General features: G+C 50.2%; 1 protein-coding gene across 4 annotated transcripts in view; it reads right to left on the bottom strand.

The window, feature by feature from the left end:
• KCND3 (potassium voltage-gated channel subfamily D member 3) overlaps positions 1-18,385 on the bottom strand; it is a 110,408-nt gene extending 92,023 nt beyond the window's left edge. For 3 of the 4 annotated variants that reach the window (XM_040085490.2, XM_040085494.2, XM_040085495.1), the window contains exons 1-2: positions 18,316-18,385; positions 11,946-13,130 (exon numbers count right to left, since the gene is read on the bottom strand). In XM_040085490.2, coding sequence (XP_039941424.1) covers positions 11,946-13,054 — 1,109 coding nt within the window. In that variant the 5' untranslated portion in view covers positions 13,055-13,130; positions 18,316-18,385. Of the gene's footprint in view, positions 1-11,945; positions 13,131-17,784; positions 17,897-18,315 lie in introns of those variants that run through there. The other variant, XM_040085491.2, reaches the window with a different exon arrangement.
• Positions 18,386-20,712: the final 2,327 nt, after the last annotated feature.

The following is a 20,712-nucleotide window of genomic DNA, read 5'->3' as shown; positions in this document are numbered from 1 at the left end:
AGCCTTTGTTTCTGACAGAAAAAAAAAAAAAAAAAAAAAAAGAAGAATCGTAAAAGCTGCTGAAATTCATTTTCAGTTCACAGTACATTTGGTGCCAGACTTTCCTGCTGCAATCATGTGAATATATCCTGACACGTACAACGAGCTGCCTGCGTTTGTTTACCCCGGGCTCTGCACTTCAGGGCAGCGTGCAGAGCTTTAAAGACTGATATTTTTAAAGCCTGAACACTGATTTTCTACTCGAAATCTTAATCTCCCACCAAAGGAGCCATTATATTTTACTGGAAAGTTCATGTATTTTCCTTCCCTTTTCTTCCTCCAGCATTTTTTAGCCCTGCCCAGACGGTAACAGATAAATGATGGACAGTGCCAGGGTTTTGGAGAGGCACAACTATAGGAAATGAGTACTTCAGACAATATTTCTGTATGTGCTGAAAATCTCAGTAAAAATGGTAAAAAATACAAATGTTGCTATGTGAAGTCAAAATGAAGATTTCATCTGTAGATCTCTTCTCCTTTTCTGAAATCTCATTTTCCTTTTCCTCTTCCAAGCCTCAAGAACTGAAAGCTGGGCTGAGCAGCGGGTGGGGATGATGGGCCGTTCCTTACAGGCACTCCAGGACTCCCTTTCTGGGTAATAAATTGCCCACGAGGCAGTGTGGATGTGAGATTTCCTTTGGGTCTTTTCCAAACCCTCGGAATTGGCATCTGCTCTGACAGATCTCCCCAGGCTCCAAAGCAAGGCCGGGGTGTTAGATGGAGATTCACAGGGATGAACCATTTCAGGAGCTTTTTTTTTTTTTTTTTTTTTTTTTAAATACAATTTTGTTCCTCTGGAGGTTTCCAGCTCAGCAGTGCCTTAAGAGGAGGATGGAGGGGAGTGAGTGAATGGTGAAGGAAAGTCACCAGGACGTGTGCGTGGTGTTGAGTCGTGTCGGTGCATCCTCGTCCGGATCACAGACTGCACAGAAAGGACAGAACTGGAGAAGAGCCTCAGCTCTTTGCTGCTTTTCTGATCCTGCCTGACATCCCCACCTTCGGGAAAGGCTCTGCCAACCACCCCGAGTTTGCTGCTGAGCTTCAGATGCCTGCGTGTGTAAACTGCTGGAGCTGTTTACCTATGTTTGATCTACGGCAGGGCTTTCCCCAGGCAGGAATTCAAGCTTGTTCAATAGAGCTCATTAGGTAATGAGCTTATTCACTAAGCTCATTAGTGGTGGAATTCATCCTGCTCAGCCCTCTGCAGCCCAAAATCTTGTATCCCTTCAGCCCAGCTTACAATTCGTCCTGACCCTTAGCTAGAGGGAGGACTTCTACCTAATTTCATCCATTTCCCATGTTTTCATTCAACAGCTGCTTCGCTGAATGACTGTTCCTATTATTTAATCTGTCCCGCTATTCCTCTCTAGCAGAAAAATATCTAAGAGGGCTGAAATCTTCTCTTATCGAGTGTGCCAAGGCTGGAATATCTTGCCAGCTCATTTCATGAACCGAAGCAGAGTGTCTGACTCAGTAGGACTCATCCTGTGCCGTGATGGATGCTCCCAGGATTGATGAACAGACGGTTGGGCAGATGTAAGTAGGCAGGGAAACGAAAAGAGGCACCAAGTAGAAGTTGTGATTGCCTCCTGCGAGCTGCCCGTGATTGCCCATCTGCACACAACCCCGGGGTCTTGGGGGACGTTTTGAAGCACACACAGGCATGGCAGAAGCCGGGAATCTCATATTTTTGGTTAATTACGCAGAGATAAGAGAGGGAGGTCGGGGAAAAAAGGGTACCTCAGGTGCAAAGCTGGGTGGGAGACGGGGTTTTAAATTTTCCCCAACCAGCAGCACAACTGAGACGTGTGACAGCGAGGAATGTGTGTTGGCAATAATGCTTCATTGATTCGTGCTCAACGTGGTAAATTTAGGTGCTGTTTCTACTCATTTCAGACGCTGATTACTAGAACAGGCTCTGCTGCAGTGGAGTAACGGAGGTGTCGGAGCCTGCTCCCATCTTCCCTCACAGGAGGCAGGAAGAAGCAAGCGGAGCTTTTCTCACATTAATATTGATGGCAAAGCCCAAGGAACGACGTAAACATCCAAAAAGCCCCACTAAAATCGGGATTGTGGTTGAGTTTTGAGCTCAGTGGCAGGGGAAGAGTGGGTTTCCAGCTGCCCTGGCAGGATTGCCTGGAGGCCAGGCTGGCTCAGTGCCCAGTGCTCAGTGCCCAGCAGGGAGAGCACGCTGGGTGTCCTGGAGTGTCCTGGGGTGCCTCTGCCAGGGGATTTCATCCAGAAGGGATCAATCCTCGTGCTCTGCGCTGGGAGCCAAACTGCAGCAGGGACACAGGGCTGGGTTTGCTCCCACAGAGCATTCCTGATCCAAGCTAAGACCCCAGAGTGGATGGGCTCAGGAGAAAGCAGCTCAGAGCAGCTTTCTCTCCCTTCAGCTTCCCCTTTGAAGACAGCTTATTTCTGCCCAGGTTGTGAGAAGAGCTGGCTTGCACAATCCTTCTCCATTGAAAAAATAAAGTGCTATTTTTGGTCTTGCCACGGTGACTGTAATTAATATTTGAGGAGGATGGCTCCCTTGTGCTCCAGATCATACAAATACAGAGAAAAAATGTGCACGTGTTGCCTCCAAATTACACTCCAAATTATCCCCCAAAAGTGCACGTGGAGCACGCAGACATGGAACTGAGGATTGTGGCCCCACCCTTGGAAATGTCCAAGGCCAGGGTGGATGGGGCTCTGAACACCTGGGATAGTGAAAGGATCCCCTGCCCATGGCAAGGAGTGGGAATTCATGAGATTTTTTCCAACCCAAACCATTCTGGGATTCCATGATCCTAACTACATGAGGAAATAAGCAAAATTAAATAATAGTAAGAAGTGTTTTCCCTGGTGTAAAAAAAGGAAAAAAAAAAAATTAAAAAAAAATTAAAAAGGGCTGCCTGGTGGTGGGGTGCAATCTTGTTATCAAGGCTGCACATTTGCATATTAAAGGCTGAAAATGACTCAAGATTTTATCATCTGCTGTTTTCACATCTGATGCGGAACCCCCGTATCTGCGGGCAGGATGAGAGAAAACAGCAGCAGTTTGTGACTTTTCGATGGCAAAGGCGGGGCACAGGGACACCAAGGATACAGCCAGGAGCACGTGGAGGAGAAGCGCCCCGAGCACAAAGCTCCTGGCAGGGCTGGGGATGCGGAACCTGGGTTCCAGGAGCTGTTCCAAGGCACCCCAGCAGTGACTGGGCAGCTTTGGGGTGCCAGGGAGCCTTCAGCAAACCCCAGCGTGGGGCACATTCAACAGCAGCAGCTGCCTCCCTCCCTCCCTCCGTGTGTTTAGGACTGATTACTCGAATTCTTCGACCTTTTTCTGAGGAGGCTGCGCCGCGCAGCTCAGCTCCAGCAGCCTCACTCCGCGGGACTCCAAACAATCCTTCCCAAGGGCTTTCTGGGCGCGCACATCAGCCAAATTTCGCAACGTCCTGAAGGCAAAAAAAAAGCTGATCTGTGCTTTAATTTCGCCGCAGATGGCAGCCCGGGATGAAAGCGCAGCTTCCCCAGGCGATGCCGCTCCCGGAGCGGGGCAGGAGCAGCCGGGGAGCGGCTCCGGGCTCGCTCATCCCCGGCGCTCCGCTCCTCGCTGCTGCTTTCAGAGATTCACCCTCCGAGCAGCGGCAGCGACAGCGGGGACAATGCCCTGGCAGCCCAAAACCCGCCGGGGAACTCAGAAAAAGTCCGCGATGGAAAGGCAGAACAAAAGAGAATGAGGGAAAGAAAGAGCCAGATGCTCCAGCGTCATTTCTGAGGCTGAGAAGCGGGATAAAAAGCCAGTAGAGGCTTGCTTGCACCTTTAGAAGGAGTAATGAATTGTTTCCTCCTCTGGCAGGCGGTGATTTGACTTGCCACATGCCTCCTAGTAATTTCCCAGCAGGTTTAAATGTTGGAACAATGGCATTCTGTTAGATATTGATTTTAAAATAACTCTTCCACACTTACTGGTAAGTTTAAGAGGTGAATTACAGCCCTTGAGTGTGTTCTAATGTAGCAGTGGTAAATAGTTAAATAGGCACAATCTGTTTCTGCAGGCATTGTCTGTCCAGGAGAAGGCAGAGCTTGGCTGAACGCTGCCTGTCTTCTGGTCTGCAGGAAAAACATCCACAACCTGCCTTCACCGGAGGAAAATATTAACAAATTCACCGTGAATGTAGTGGGATTTGACATAAAAAAAAAAAATAAAAAATCCTGTGCTAGGTGGTGAAGCAGCAAGAGTGGGAGGCAATCGGCAAATGACCAAATTGCAGCTCTTTTCTTCTTCAGCTTCTACAGAGCAGCGATGCTCACGGTGGGATATCCCTGCCCACAGCCTGGCCCCGCTCCCTGGCTGCCCCTCGGCCTGGGCAGTGCCAGCACCGCTCGGTGACAATGTGCAATGACAGACTTGTTTATACAAACAAGCCCTGGGTCTGCTGGGAGATGGAACCAGCACCGGGAGATGAAAGAAACGATGGGAAGGGTTCCACCGACTGATGGATGGAAGATATTTGCCTTTACAAACAGACTGTGGGTTTGCTGATAAATGAAATGGGATGTTGAAAGGTGAAATAAACAATGGGGAAACCCCATGAATTCCATAAGAATTAAAAATGAAAAGGGAGGTTATACATTAAAGGGGGATTTTAGGTATCAGGCACTTCGGGAAGTAGCTCTGAAGTACCTCCAGCAGTGGGGAAAGAGAGAGGGAAATGGGGCTGGGAAATTGGGATAAAAAGGAGGCTGCATCCTCCAAAATCTGAGAGACCCCAGGGGAAATGCCCCATGGCCTCTCCCTTTATTGGAATAAAGAAAAAGGACTCCTCTGTCTCCTTTTTGGACATAAACCTCTGACATTTGTGGATTAATTTTCCTTACAACAGAGAAACCAACCTGCCACATCCTGCTCCATGAGCTGGGGCAGCTCCAGCCCCGTGGCCCTGCAGGCACTGGGCACACGGGCAGGGACTTGTGTCCCTGTGCCCAGTCAAAGGGTTCATTGCTCCCCCTGACACCAAAGCAGTTCCGTGGGTCAGGGGCGGTGGCACCGAGCTGGGCGTGGATGGCTGCCACTGCCAGGGAACGATGCTGGGTCATGCTCAGGAAAGGTTTCTCTCTTTACCTTGCACTTTGGTTTTTGGGGTTTTTTCCTTATGAGGTGATTCCATTACAGTGCCTGGGAAACAAGCTGGGTTTGGTCACAGCTATCCCCATACCCAGAATCACAGATTGGTTTGGGGTGGAAAAGACTTCAAAGATCTTGATTTAATCCCCGTGCCCTGGGCAGGGACATCTTCCACTGTCCCAGGCTGCTCCCAGCCCTGTCCAGCCTGGCCTGGGACACTTCCAGGGATCCAGGGACAGCCCAAATTTCTCTGGGCACCCTGTGCCAGGGCCTGCCCACCCTTCCAGAGAAGAATTCCCTCCCAATGTCCAATCTAAACCTGCTCTCTTGCATTTTGAAGCCATTCCCCTTGTCCTGTCAATCCGTGCTCTTGAAAGCACAGACCCTTTAAGAAATTGCAGTAAAAACTTCCCCTGTTATTTTCCTGACATGAAAAGGAGGTGGGGGCTTATCTCAGGTACCCGTGCCAGGGGAGCAGGGCCGGGTAAGGACGTGGTGCCCAGACGTCCCTGTGAGGATGAAGATGGGTGTTGGCAGCACGAAGCTCCTGCCAGAGGGGCTGCAGAGACTCGGGGCACTCAGCAGCTCCCTGGGCTCCTCTCCCTGTACACACCCACGGGCTGTAATCAGCTAAGGAACCTAATTAGTTTTGGCTAATTTGTTTCAGGGCCTTTAACATCTCTTCCCCTCTCCCTGCTCTCCGACTGACAGTGGCTACTCTGTCCCTTATTTTCAGCTGATGTCTGTAAACTGATTACTTTTACTGGGTCAGCTCTGTTATGAAATTATCGTTTTATGAGGCTAAAAATAGCCCAGCTCCAGTCAGCACGCCAATCACTTCCCTTCATCTCCAATGAAAATGCAATGTTATCTTTAATCTCTATTTCTCAGGCACTTACTGTGAGGCAGGTTAGAAAGAAAAGGGGGGGAGAAAAAGAAAGAGGAGATGAGGAAAAAAAAAAATAAATCTGTAAATCAGTTGCTATAGATGCATCCCTGCCAAGGCTTCCAGTGGTAAATTTAGCAGTCACGTTACAATTTTAGTCAGCACCATTTCTTAGCCTTATTCAAAATAATTCACTTCTCACACAATGAGTTACCCTAAAGGCAAGTTATTTTGTCTTGCACATTAAAAATGGTGCGTTTGCACATACGTGCAACCCTTACAAATACCCAGAGCCACAAAAAGCGTAAGGATGGATAATTTTTTTTTTTTTAAGAGAGGAGAAAAAGAAAATAATCCAGTGAATTCCACTTGCTCTAAGAATGAATAAAGGTATTTTAATACTTCTGGGGTTCTGGTGAATGCAAATAGCTCAAAAATGAGATGCTTGCCTGAGATTTATATCAAGATAGTGAAGGGAAAAGGTTCCATCTGTAGCTTCTGATACAAAGACATTTTGCACACAGTATCAGTAAATCCATTAGGAGAAGAAAATTGATACACGTTTCGTATGAGATGAAGCTGGAGTGAAGAGAACGAAAGCTCAAGGAAATGGCCTCTTTGTGTAGCTCCATCAATCCATGGTCTGATTGGACTCTCTGGGTATTAAATTCAAGCAGTTCTTTGGCCCATGGATATGGTGAGAGTGCTGAAATTCCAGCACCTTCCTTCGCAAAGGAAACACCCCACACCTCATCCATCTTCCCACCGGTGGTGTTAAATATGCAAAGCGGTGTTTCTGCTCAGGAAGTTGCTCCTGATTCAGTTTCATGGCAGCTCCCAAAGTCCTGACACGCACAACGTGACTCCTGGCCCAAACAACAATCTTTCCCGAGGAGCCGGGAATGGCAGGGCTCCAGAGATGATTTATTATTTTCCTTACTTTGCAAACAGCTCCTAGCCTGCGTGAAGGAGGGTGAATGAAGGTTACTCTCAGCCTGAGTGGTTTTGCTGCGCAGAAACGAGAGCGGCGCTCGCTCTGCTCTGGCGGCGCTGGCAGCGAGCGCTGCGATGTGCTCGGGGTGCAGCCCAGCTGGCAGCGCCGTGGCACCGCGGCCCCCACAGCCGTGGCACTGCTCACGCTCCCTGCCCTCTCCTGGCCACCACTGAACGCCGGTAAAAAGGAGAAAACCCAAGGAAACAGCAAAACAGAGACTGATGTTCCTCCAGGGCGGTGGCTCGGGCGCCCGTTCGCTCGTGTTCTCTCTGATCCACGTTTGGCAGAGGCAAAACTGAGCCAAGACCAACCAAAACAGGCCCCAGCCCCAAACCCCTGCTCTCTGCACGCTCAGCTAATAAACCCTCCAAGAAATTCCAGCTCTCGCTCCACATCGGGCTGTTGACATAACCAGGCCAGCAGGGCTGTTTTATCGACTTCCCAGCATTAACCTGGTTCCTTAAATGAATTATACAGATGGGTCTGTGTTGTCCAAGTGCACTGAGCTGTGTCTTTCAAACTCATTGACCAGCGCAGCTGAACCTGAAAGAGGGATAGGGCTCTCAAAGCCATGATGGGCTCGCAAATTGCAAGGGCGACAATCAGCCAGAGAGATTCTGCGCCCTGGGGCCGTGGGAGCTCAGCTTTTCTAGGCGAGAGAAAGGAGAGAAAGCTGCACAGTGAATCAATCCCTCAGGACAGCCCGAACCCAGCACCAGCCTCTGTTCTTCAGGCTGTGGTGGTGCTGCTTTCTTAACAAATTGAAAATTGTGACAATTCCCTCCAGGAATATTCCCTCCTTAGAGCCCCTTCCAGTGCCTAAAGGAGCTCCAAGAGAGCTGGAGCAGGACATTTCACATGGGCATGGACGGACAGGACACAGGGAATGGCTTCCCACTGCCAGAGGACGGGGATGGATGGGATATTGGGAAGGAATTCCTGGCTGGGAGGGTGGGGAGGGGCTGGCACAGAGTGCCCAGAGCAGCTGTGGCTGCCCCTGGATCCCTGGCAGTGCCCAAGGCGAGGCTGGACGGGGCTGAGAGCACCCTGGGACAGTGGGAGGTGTCCCTGCCATGGCAGGGGTGGCACTGGATGGGCTTTGAGGTCCCTTCCCACCCAAACCCTCCCAGGGCTCTCCTCCCCTCCCTGGGCACCGCTGGCAGCCTGGCTGCCGTGCCCGCAGGGGCAGGGGCATGTGGCAGGATGTGGCACTCAGGTTTGCACAGCTACAGTTTGATGCCTCTGCTGCAGGTCGTAGACACTGCCCAGGAGCCTGAAACATACTGCTGCTGTCAGATGAAATGAAAACAGCTGTAAAAATCTTAGAAAAACACTTCCTCTGGGCAAAACTGGCGTGGGGTTTAGTGGGGTGGCAGAGGTTTTGTGTTTGGGCTGCACACGAGGGACAGCAGCAGAACCTGAGGCTCCCCCACCTGTATCGCTCCCTAAAAGGGAATAAAACTGAATATTGGATGGGGCTTGGAGCAACCTGGGCTGGTGGAAGCGCTGGGGTTGGGCTTTAAAGCCCCTTCCAATCCCAACCATTCTGTGATTCCATGAAAACCAATGCACTGGTCCCAACGGAACCAAGTTCACTCTGATTAACACATTCCTACAGAGATGTAAACACGGTGGTTGCATATTAAATTAGCTAAAAGCCGGGACAGGGACACGGGTGGGGCTGGCACCTCTCCCCTGCTGCTCTTGGCAGCACCTGCAGTTCCTGAGCCCCCAGGGGTCAGAACCTCCTGCAGGACACAGAGGGTCTGGCACTGGCAGAGCTCGTTGCACTGGGGCTGAGAGGGACGAGAGAGGAGATGGGGAGCTGTCGGCCTCTTGAGAAAAAAAAAAAAAAAAAGTTTCTGCATGAATTGGAGAGCTGATTTTGAATTAATTTTGAATAGTTGTTTCGGTAATTCAGATTGATTTAAGATGCACCCAAGAATAATGCTTTCATTATAAAGCCTCCTGAGCAAAATTTAAATCATGTTAAATTAAAAACAGCCTCTGTTAAACCAGGGCTGATGAGCACAGCAGAGGGATCAGAGATGCAGGGTCAGTATAATTTAATTCCTTTGCTTTGTTTCCCACTCCAGAAAAGCTGCTGTACCTGTCTCCCTGGGCTGTTAACTGCCTAAGGAGCCTGCGAGTCATCCTGAATTTCTCTGAAGTGATTTGCACGGTAAGCCCACCAAAACCAGTGGTTGTTTATTGCTGCTGGGCTTCGCCTTCGAGAAGAAAAGCTTTTTTATTGCCTTTTATTTATGGGTTTATATTTATTTATTTATTTAGAAATGCGATTCTGTCCCAAAGATACCTGGGAATCTGGGAGAGCAGCTGTTGGTACATTGGGAGGGTTGATGGTCCCCTACTCTTGGCTTTGTTTGTTTGTTTTTTGCAAGTAAACTTTTGTTTTACACGAGTGGAGCTAATCTTAGTAACAGGGAAAAAATTATCCTGCACGTTCCAGATCGCTCCTCTAAGGCTCTCTGTCAAATCCATGGTGGGATTCCAGGGAAACCTTCACTTATCTGGATTTAAACATATTGGTTGTGAAATGAAACTATATTTATATATATGGGTTTGAGTTAAAAACTGTTGTACCTCGTAGTTTCTTCTTTTAAATGCTGGCTGAATTATTAAGGGCAAAAGGCAGGAAATGTTTAAGATCTCGATAAAAGCTCTGAGTGCCGCTGAAATCCAAGCAGGGAAGTGGCCAGCACTGAGGAGGGGAGGTCTGATGGATTGGGGAGCACATCAGAGCCCTTGGATGCATTTCTGGCAGTGCCTGTGCAGGAGGAACTGCCAGGACTCTCATTAGGAGCAAGATCCTTCCAAACAGATTGAAAAGACTTCTGAAGAGAGGGGTATGTGGAATACCATCTGAAAGTGCCAGTTTGTCAGAACTGGAAGGATTTTGGGGAGGTGAAGGGGGCCAGGAGGGTCAGCTCTGGATGGAGAACTCCTCCAGGAGGGTTAATAACTTCCACACCACACAAGGGGAGTCAGGAAGGTAAAAACAACCTAAAAGCCCCAAATCAGTGATATCAAAAGTCTCAGTTTTACGACTCTGACAGCATTTTATAGGTCCCTTCCCAATGAACCCTTACAAAGCCATGTTTAAATGTTTAATTTCTTAAATCCATGTCAACTCATTTCCAGCACTTGCTCCTCTATGATTTCTGTGATTACAACAAATTGAGAGCACTGAGGTCCTTGGGAGCAGAGGATTTGTCCCTGTGTTCAGGAAGGGAGGGAAAGGGACCCAAACCGAGACAGGAGCAGAGCCCAGCTGCTCTCCAGCACATTCTGCACGAACTGGGGCCATTCCCAACCCACACAGGACAGCCCCAGACCCATCCTGTCACAAAGATGTCACAGCACAAGCGTGAATGGGCGCAGGCTGCGTCCCTGCAAGGATGGATGGGGTCATTATTAAACGGGAATCTGGAAACAGAAGTGGATTTTCACGCAGCTCCCCGTGTGCAGAGACACGTGAAGGAGCCACCCAAGGCAGGTGTCCCTCTGAAGCTGATCAGAGACAGTGGAGGGGGCACGAGGGGGGGACTGACCGGGATGGACAGGTCAGGATATGGAAACCTGAGCGCAGGGCTGGGATGCAAAGCCCAGCTTTAATTCCTAGCTAAGCGCTGCCTTTCCCAGGGTGAGGAGCAGCTTTTGCCAGAAACTTGCAAACTTTGCTTAGCTATTAAAAAGGAAGAATAAGAGATCTTTAGGTGACTATGACAAACAGGTTCTACATTTGCACTTAATGAAGAAATTCAGACTTTCAGTTGTCATATGCCCAGATTTGGCGCCTTCCAGACAGCTGAATTATGATTTTAATAATTTAAAAGTGCTGCTGTAAGCCTGTTCATGTATAATAGGCACAGAGAAGTGTTTAAAATCAAAGGCAGTTTAGAGAAGAAGTGGTCACTGAGTTACAAGGAGGAGAATTGTCTACATCTAAATATTAAACTGCGTGAACTCTCCAGTGGGAAAACACTTCGCAAAGTAACTCTAAACTTCTTGTACTGTTGTGAAGTGTGGGATGAAGATACTGCACGGGATCCTGGCTTTGTGTGTGCCCGAAGCAGCAGCCTGCAACGCCCACTTCCCTCTACATAACCTTGTCAGGGTGAGGGTTTGGCCATTTGCAGAGGTTTTGATTCAGAGCAGCAGAAGCGCAAATCTATAATCTCAGTCGCAACATCTGTGAGACAGAAATTAAATTTAAGGGGGGGAGTGCCCTCCAGGCTACATCCCCCTTGCTTTGATTTCATTATCTTTGTACCTGTCCATGGGAATGTTTGAAATTCTATTGCAACTGCCACAGCACGCTCGGTTCTCAAACTCACAGCCGAACACAGACAAGAACCCTCTATCCCGCTCAATTACGTAAAAACCCGACCATGTCCTGGCCATCACTGAGTATTTCAGCACAGTGACCCGCAACATCCGCTTGAATTCAGCAAATCTGTAGTTCCTGGCAAGCCAAGGGGAGAAACAACGACTGACATCGCAACGAGACACAACAGATACGCCAGCAACTTTGTGTGAAACGCATGGCTGGAGCCAATGTCAGAGAGAGCAGAGCTCTCTCTCCCAGCCCCTTGCACTCAGGTCAGCTTTTCCCTCCTGCAGGAATTAATCAGAACCTGCTACTCCACCGCTCTGCTCCTCCTGCACTCATTTACCGCGGTGCCGAGCATTTGTCAAGTGGGTGTAAGTGCTTTTTCTGGTTTATACAACTGCACACAAATTGCAGAAGTTGTAAGGCAAAGAATAATCAAGCCCTCGACACTTCCAGCCCCTTCTGGAACATGCACCCAGGAAAACGCTGAGGAGAAACTGAAGTCAAGCTCCCAGTACATGCTTGCCTGCTGCTCAGGAAAAGGAAAAGTAATACTCACCCCAGTGTTGTCATGGTTACAATAGTGTACCAAAAGGAAGCAGGAATACTGGTGAATTTGCTTGCCGAGGACCCTTTCTCCGCATAAAACATCACAGTTGCAAAGATGATGATTGCCATAGTGAGGGAAAAGAGGAGAAAGCCAAGCTCGGAGGCACAGCTCTTCAAAGTGTAGCCCAAGATTCTCAGGCCTTGGGAATGGCGGGAGAACTTGAAAATCCTGAAAACCCTAAAAACCCTTAGTGTGACAAAGGCCCCGCTGACGTCCTCGTTGTTGGTCATCACCAGGCCGATGTAGTAGGGCATGATGGCCACCACGTCGATGATGCTCATCACGCTGCGGATGAAGCGGTAGCGGCTCGGCGCCGCGAAGAGTCTCAGCAGGTACTCGACGGTGAAGATCATCACGCACGCCGTGTCCAGGCAGAAGAACGCCACGGCGTAGCGCTCCCCGCAGGGCAGCTCCTTGTTCCCCGGCACGGTGCCGCAGGGCACGGTCTCCACCACGTTGGTGATCACAGAGACGGCGATAAAGAACCCGGTGACGTAGTAAAAGACTAAGGCTAAGGTGCTGGTGTGGGGGTTCTCGAAGGCTCGCCACATGGTCTGCCGGAAGCTCAGCGAGGGCATGGAGCCCTCCTGGTTGTTCTCCGAGTCGTTGTCGTCCATCAGGCGCTCGGCGTTCTCCCGCTTCCTGTCCTTGTACTCCTCGTAGCAGCAGTCCCCGATGATCTCGGGGAGGATCCCGTAGAAGGCGAGCTCTTCATCGTAGGCAGAGATGCACTCGTACCTGGGGTAGTGCAGCTTGCCAGTTCTATAAAAATTGAGGATGCACCTGAAGACCTCGGGGTCCCGGTCGAAGAAGTACTCCTTGGTGTCTTCGTTGAAGAAGAACTCCTTCTCCGTGCTGCCCAGCAGAGTGTCCGGGTACCTCTCCAGTGTAGTCCTCCAGGTCTGGAAACGCCTGCCGCTCACATTGAGGATGATCAGCTCATCCTGCCTCTTGTTCTTCTCCGTCGGAGCCAGTGGCATGGGACAGTTGGCCACCGGCATCCATCCTATGGCAGCCGCCCTGGCGAAGGGCAACCATGCTGCTACTCCTGCTGCCATGACGAGCCCGGGCCGTGTTACTGGAGACGAGGCTTGGGACGCTCCTGGGACCTGCTGGGAGTCAGACCAGTTCCATCTAGAACACAGAAGAGAAGAGAACACAGCACACAGTCATGCGGGGCGTCCTGCCCCGTTGGGTGGAAGAGTCCAGGATCAGCACAGACACCAGAATCTCAACCCATTGCCTCGCCCTCGCCTCCCGGGCGAAGAACGATGTGGAACAAGGCACAGGATAATCAGCTCGGCGGGGTTATGGCATTATTATAGGTTGAAATTTTGAATAGCAAATGATTCCTCATTAAAAGCATTTTAAAAGTAGCATAAACACCGTAATTTGTATTTGCTTCCTCACAAACAAGACTAATCCATAATTCCCCAGGTGTAAGCCTCCTGTGCTCATCACTTTAACTACAGCTGTCAAGAAAGAGCTGGGAACTCCAGTGAAATCCGCCTGCGGTGGAATCGTACGCCACGAAAACTCACGACCAGACTGAACTGCATTTCCTAAACAAGTGCAGTGCGTTCTGAATCTTGCTAAGAACATCTTTAGTTGAAAGAAATGGAAATTTTTTCACAGTTTTTCACCAGTTGTCTTCCTTTAATGCAAGGCCTGGCCTCAGCAGCAGTTTTCTGCTGCTCTCTTTCATTTAGAGGTGGGGTTTACTCTTGGCAAGAATTGCAGCCCTCCACTGGACCAGAGGAAAATTCTGATTTCTGGGGAAACATTGTTCAGAATACCTGAGCACCAGTAGCTTCAATCCCAGGTGGGAAGGCTGATGGGTCAAACTACCAAATACCAAGAACATCGGAATGAAGGAAGGCTCCAAAGCTGGAGAGTTTCTTCCCAGCAGGAAGATTCCTTGCTTATTTCCTGGCTTACAGGGGCAGAATCCTTCAGCCGAAGAACTGAAGGACTCCTGGGTTGAAGCAAAATATGCACTCTTGGATTTTTAGATGAGGAATATCCCAAGTTGTCCAGATCCTCAGCCACCAGAGGCCAATGTTCTGTTGAAGTCTGAGTAGTTCTTTGTCTCCTGATCTAGCCGTTAATTTGTTTTATTGATCTTTGGTCAGAGTTCTTACAGTCTTTAACTTGCTTTTACTTTCACTTCCCCAGTGCTTTTCTAATTCTACCATGAAATTATCTGAAGAAAGCTGCAGTTGCCATGTAAGATGCATTAAGAGCCCTATCAAAAGTCAATTTATCAATGGAAATTCCATTGATTCCACTGACTCAGGCCCTCAAAGCCTAATTGTATCTTTGTAGGCAGTTTTACTCTAAAGTTTTTAACTCACATGAAAGCTGCCATTCCAGCCAGTGAGGCTGCAGCATTATTGATTCCAACGGGCCATCAAAATGCTGAATAAAAAATGATGGAATCAGTCTGTGGTGAAAATGCCTGAAGTGCTCACAGAAATGCTCTTCCTCTTCGGGGCAAATTAACATTCATCACCTTAATGTGGAGCATCTTCCTATGCAATTTTAGTATCTAAAGGACAATTGAAATCCCTCGTGCGAGCATCTTACTGCTGCTGAAGAGCTTTTGTAATTACGGAACATATAATAACCCAGAGTGATGCTTATCCCAAGGAGACACTTTGCTTATCTACATGGCACTGGAGCAAACAACTCACAGCATTTCCCTCTAAAGAGCTGTTTGGTGCTACAAAACACCGCTTTTTCTCTCCCCCAAAGAGGGAATTTATTGAGTGAGTCGCTCCAGCCCGGCCGCCCTGGGGACCGGGCTCTGTCGCCTGTGCCAGGCAGAGCTCAGCCCTGCAAACTCTCTCTGCAGGACTTTGAAAAGCTCCCCCAGCCCTCAGCTGAAAGGACATCTCCAGGGGCTCCGTGGGCTCAGACTGCAGCCTTCTACCACCAGTGGTGGATCTTTTCACATCCCTGAAACTCTTAAGAACAGGAGGCAGCAAAATACGAACTGTTTCATCCATTGATCACCAAACATATACAGGCAAATAATCGAGAAACCAAGACAAGGCCACCTGTTCCTGCTTTCCCTGCTGGCAGACCGTCTTCCTTGGGTTTTAATTTCCCTTAGCACCACCACCAAAGTCCTTCTGCCAGGACTGACTGATGACCTGACCAGTTCCAGCACACTGGATCCTCATCTCCCCTGATTTCTCCGGGGAACCACATTAGAAATGTCTTCTGTACTTTTCATAACTTTGGTTGTAGATTCCAGGTTACCTACATTAGCTGCCGAGGCACTATAAATACTTCACATATAATTGTTCCAGTAAAGCGCTGGTAACTCATAAGTGACTTACACATTTTTAAATCAATTTTTAAAAGGTAAAATGGGTCCTTTCATGCTGGCCGTATATGTGGGGAAGATATAAATATCTCAGCTATGAAAGGGATGGGAGATTAAAGCAAAAGAGAAAGAAAGGGGAATTCTTCTGTGGAAGTTTAGTTCCCATTTCTCTGGGATGCAGCTGGTTAGAACAGCAGGGAGCACCCAGCTTCATCCTCAGAGTTACATGGAATCTCTCCCATTTGATCCTCAAAATACACAGAAGAGGAGTCTTTTTCAGCTGTAAAATTTCTGAAGTACCCAGAGTGAGAAGAGTGGTGAAATTCCCTCTTGGGGAGATTTTGCTTTTTCTTGTCCATGAGTCCTTGGAACTCTACCACTCCCTGAAGGAAGGGAAAGAAAATTGGGAGAGAGAGGGAGAGTGGACTGGATTTATAATTCCGACCTGCACAACCTAAGCTGAGTCAAAAACAAGATGAAGGAATCAGTTTATCTAGAATGTAGAATTCCAGAATATAGAAAGAATCCTCCTCTTTCTGCCTGCTTGGGGTTTGGTAACTGCTAACCAGTCTGTTTAGGCTGGAAAGCAATTGGCTGGACTCAAAATCTAATGTACTGTTGACAGTCTCTGGAGCTCTCATAGAAAACAGACACACTCTAATTCTAACAAGCATATATTTAGCTATATCCATATTTCTAATTTTAATTACCATAATTTCTGTGTGTAATTTAAAAGGAACTGGTTCACAGCAGACCGGCACCCTGCTGATGACATTTAGAAGACCTGGTACACAAAATAGAATTATTCTCCTCCTGATTTAAAAAAAAAAAAAAAAAAAAAAAAAAAAAAAAGTATCTGCAGAGAAAAGAACCTGTTTTCTTTAGATAACTGTGGGCACAATGGAACAGTCAAGAGAATTTGATAGAATAGGGTGAGCATGAGCCCTCTGTCCCCTCCCAGGGCTCCTGGGTCCCTCCCAAGCACCGCTGGCTCCACTCTGGGAGCACCCTGGTCTCACCCCAGCTTGGAACAAAATCCTGACAGCCAGGGCTGGGTCAGGAAGGCTCAGGAGGAAAACTTGACAGAGAACAGCAATGACTGTTCACCTGAAGGGTCCAGAAATAAAGGATGGATTCTTACCACTGTAGCTCCCACGGCAATGCCACACTGATCAATGTCTCCTCATCATCTCAAGAGAGCAGAGACAAACCAAAAACCTCAGTGTTTCCCTTTCTAGAAGCAGACGGGGCTGTTCTGAAATCGGACCGATAAACGCACTGCAAGTTTCTCGATGAGACACTGCTAATGGGAGTGAAGAGCCTGGAGATCATTCCTTCTTCCCTCTCCTGTCCTTGTTGGGTCAGGCTCAGGCAGCAAAGAGACCTTTGCTTTAAAGCAAAATATGTCAGCCAAAGCCTCGGTGTCTTCCGTCAGTCACGCATTCCTTCCCCTCCGCAGCAGCACCCGAAAACAAAACTTTCTGCAAAAACGCTCACTCCCTCATTCTGCTGGGGAGGTTTAGGAGCAAAAGCAACAGGCTTAGGATAAATGCATGCAAACTTCTCCCCTCCCTCCCTCCCAGCGAGCCCAGAGAGCCCCATCTTGCCGGCTCGCAGCGCTGCCTTACCTGGAAAGGAAAGACTCTCGGTGCCCAAAAGTAGGGCTAAATCTGGGGAACGGGAAGGAAGGGGGAGCAGCCGCTCCTCAGGATAAAAGGTGAACTGTGCTGCCTGCCTCTTGACTCCCTCTCTAAATGCAGTCAGAAGCAATCAGTAAATGCGATCATCATTGTGAAAGTATATATAGAGAGATGACTAAACAGCTTCTCCCTCATTACTGCCGAGACTCTCCCTGCCTCTCTCTCTCTCTCTCTCTCTCTCTCTCTCTCTCTCTCTCTCTCCTGCGCTCGCTCGGCGCTGCCCCCTCCCCTGGCAGCCGCGCTCGCAGCTTTGCCCTCGCTGCCCAGCCCAGCTGGGAGCGGCACCCGGCGATCCCCGGGCGGCGGGGCCGGGCTGGAGCCGGCGGTCCGGGGAGGCAGAGCGGAGCGAGGCTGGGCAAGGGCGGTGTGAGCCGACAGCGCTGGCAAATGGAGTCGTTAAATACACGCCAGAGCCTAGCCCGCATGCTGATGTGCCAAGGGGGAGATGGAGGGGGGAGAAGTACGGGATGAACTTCACGGCTCTATCCCGGAGCTCCCCGTGTGCCCCTCCTGGCTCCCGGTCAGGCGGGGACAAGGCTGGAGGGGTTGCTTCTGGATGGGAAAATGAGCGATTCCTCCAGCATCACAAACCTGCACCCAACACCTTTGGCCAGGGCGGGTGGCTACATTCAGGTATAAAAAGAAATCGCTCCGATTTAAGCCGATCTTTCCTTATGTTCTTCTCCTTCTTCCCTCCCACCACCTTTCCCTTTCCCCCTCGTGCTGCTGGCTCGCCCTGCTCCTCGGCAGCTCTTACCAGTCCTGCCTCCACACCACCTCAGCATCCCTCTTTCATCCGCGGCCAGAAGTTGGATTCGGCACTCTCGGAGACCCGGCAGCCTCGCTCATTTATCTGTTTGCTGTCGAATCTCCATTAAGTAAATAACCATAAGCCCGAATCAGAGCGAGCCAGCCTTGCCCTGCTCTGCCGGGCAGCTCCCGGCGGTGCCTGACGCGCCGCGGCGATAGTTGACGATTTCCATAAAGTCAGAGCGATCCGCACACGAGCGAGCGGGGCTCGCCTGCCTCGCCATCGCCTCCTCGGCGGCTCAGCAGTGCGCTTACCGCGGGCTGTGCGGGGCTGTGCGGGGCTGTGCGGGGCTGTGCGGGGCTGGCACGGACCGGCATCGGCAGCGGCGAGGGGCGGGAGGGGAGCGGGGCACGGGAGTGGCACCCGCTGTCCCCGCTGCCCCCGCCCCGCCAGCAGCTGAACCCTTGGGCTCGGTGTCCCCCGCACCCCCGGGGCCGCTCCCTTTCCGCCCCCCGCCCTCCCGGCGGACCCCCTCACCTCCGCAGGGAGCTCCCGGCCGCGGCCGCCCGCCCGGAGCCTCCGCGGCCATGCGGCTGCCGGGAGCGGAGCGCGGGGCTGCGCCGAGTGCGCGGGCGCGGGGCGGCGGCGGAGAGCGGCGGGGAGCGATGGGGAGCGATGGAGAGCGATGGGGAGCGATGGGGAGCGATGGGGAGCGATGGGGAGCGGCGATGGGCGCGGGGCCGGCCAGCAGCGGCGATCGGCGGGGCCGGGGACGGCTCGGAGCGGAGGGGCGGCGGCGCGGGGCGGGGGGCTCCCCGCACACGGCCGCGTCCCCGCCCGCCGCCCGCCCGCAGAGCCGCCGGCAGGTGTCACCCGGAGCGAGCGGCGCCGGGCGCGGCTCCCCGGGATGGAGCGAGCGACGGGCAGGGGAGCGGGGAGTGGGACCCCGAGGGATGGAGGGAGGGCAGGGGAGAGGGATGTGGGACCACAGGATGGAGCCAGCGATGGGCAGGGGAGCGGGGAGTGGGATCCTGAGGGATGGACAGGGGAGAGGGGAGTGGGACCCCGAGGGATGGAGGGATGGACAGGGGAGAGGGATGTGGGACCACAGGATGGAGCGAGGGATGGACAGCGGAGCGGGGAGTGGGACCCCAGGATGGAAGGAGGGATAAGGACCTGGGTGTGGGATCCTGAGGGATGGACAGGGGAGAAGGGTGTGGGACCCCGCAGGGGGCAGAGAGCAGCACAAGGTGGGGGTGGTCGGTGGCCACAGCACCCCCGCAATGGGGACCCACAGCCGGGGAAGAGGGGGGTGTAAGGAGGGGTCCAGGGGCTGCAGGGGTTGCACTGTCAGGGGCAGGAGATGCTCCTCCAGAGGCATCACTGGGAGCAAGGGGTGTGTGTTGGGGGGGGTCTGATGTTCCTCTGGTGCCTTAAAATAAGGGAAACAGGGACTTGGTACAGCCAGCAATGACCAGGGGCCGTTTTCCAGGTGCCTTTCTCCCCAGAGCTCTAAACCCAAGACCTTCTTAAAGAAAAAAAAAAAAAAAAAAAACCAAATAAAAATAGGGAAAGTCTTCCAAATCCTCAACATTTCAACAAGTCAACAATCTGGTTCTGGAAACTCTGAAACCAGGACCCCGATCATGGAATTATTAAGGCTGGAAAAAACCTCCGAGATGATGAAATCCAGCCTGTGACCAAATCCTACCATGCCCACTAAAGCTTATCACAAAGTGTCACATCTACTCATTTCTGGAACGCTTCCAGGGATGGTGACTCCGCCACTTCCCTGGGCAGCCTGGTCCAGTGCTTAACCCCACCTTCAGTGGTGAAATTTTTCCTGAGATACAACCGAACCTAAATCTGATCCATCCAATTCAGGGTCTAATTTCTGACAATTCAATGCAATGATTAAAAAAATTACACTAATTTCTGAATGTCACATCCTGAGTAGCCCTCCCCAAACCCAGTCTCCCCCAATAACATTTGTAATCTGCAGAGTTACTAACGAGTTCATGCACACAGTGTATGATAATCTTTAGATTTTGGAGATTCAGAGCTGTATGCTGGACACACGAATAGCTGTGTGCCAAGTGAATCCCAAAACTTCTGTGAGAAACTTTCAGTGGCTGTGAGAATTTGAACATATCAAAGCATCCCGAATCCATCTTCATTACATGTCTTCAGAACTGCTTTCCACTTTTAAACCCTCCCTATATCTCCACTTGCTCTTTCCCTCTGCAGATGCTCAGAAGAAAGCAGAACCAGAAATGTCATTTGGCTTTTGCTGGTATAAGAGGTTTTTCTGTGATTTACAGTGTCACCACTTCATAAAACTTCCTGACTCCTCTCTCTCTGGGGCGTGCTCTGGCCTCGCTCTCTGCTGGGGCTGCCCTGGCTGTGAATCGCTTTTCCCCCATGACTTGGCCCCTTTTAACTTCCCATCTCTATTAAAAAGCTAATTTGGGAACTCTTTTTCAATGTTCCCAATTTTGTATTTTTAAATAGAGTATGAAAGTCAGAAGCAAGCGTGCTGCAGAGAGTCTGAAGTGAAAATATTCCTTCTTCTGCCTTGCTTCTTTTTTCATCGATGTGATTTCTCTGATTCTTTCTCTCTCTCCTCTCTTTTAGCTCTCTCTTTTTTCCCTCTCTTTTTTCCCTATTTTCTTTTGGCTTTCTTGTTCTGCCTTTTCCCTTCTCTCTCTTTTCTAGGAAAAACTCCTCAGGTTCTACCGCCCCAATTATAGCTTTTATTAAAACTTCTTGAACTTTTTCTCATTCTACTACTGAGAAGCAGAACCTGCTGGTGTTAAAACAAGCCCTGTAACCAGAGAAACTGCAGAACGAACTATCACGGTTAAATATCAATATTAAATATAGTTCACTTATTTTTTTTTTCCCCCCTTACATTTTCTTCTGTGTTTATACCCT

This window comes from Hirundo rustica, chromosome 24 (genome assembly GCF_015227805.2).
Source record: "Hirundo rustica isolate bHirRus1 chromosome 24, bHirRus1.pri.v3, whole genome shotgun sequence".
In the NCBI taxonomy this organism is placed as follows: Eukaryota; Metazoa; Chordata; class Aves; order Passeriformes; family Hirundinidae; genus Hirundo; species Hirundo rustica.
Note: the sequence above shows the minus strand (reverse complement) of the source record. Positions and strands in the feature narration are given on the sequence as shown.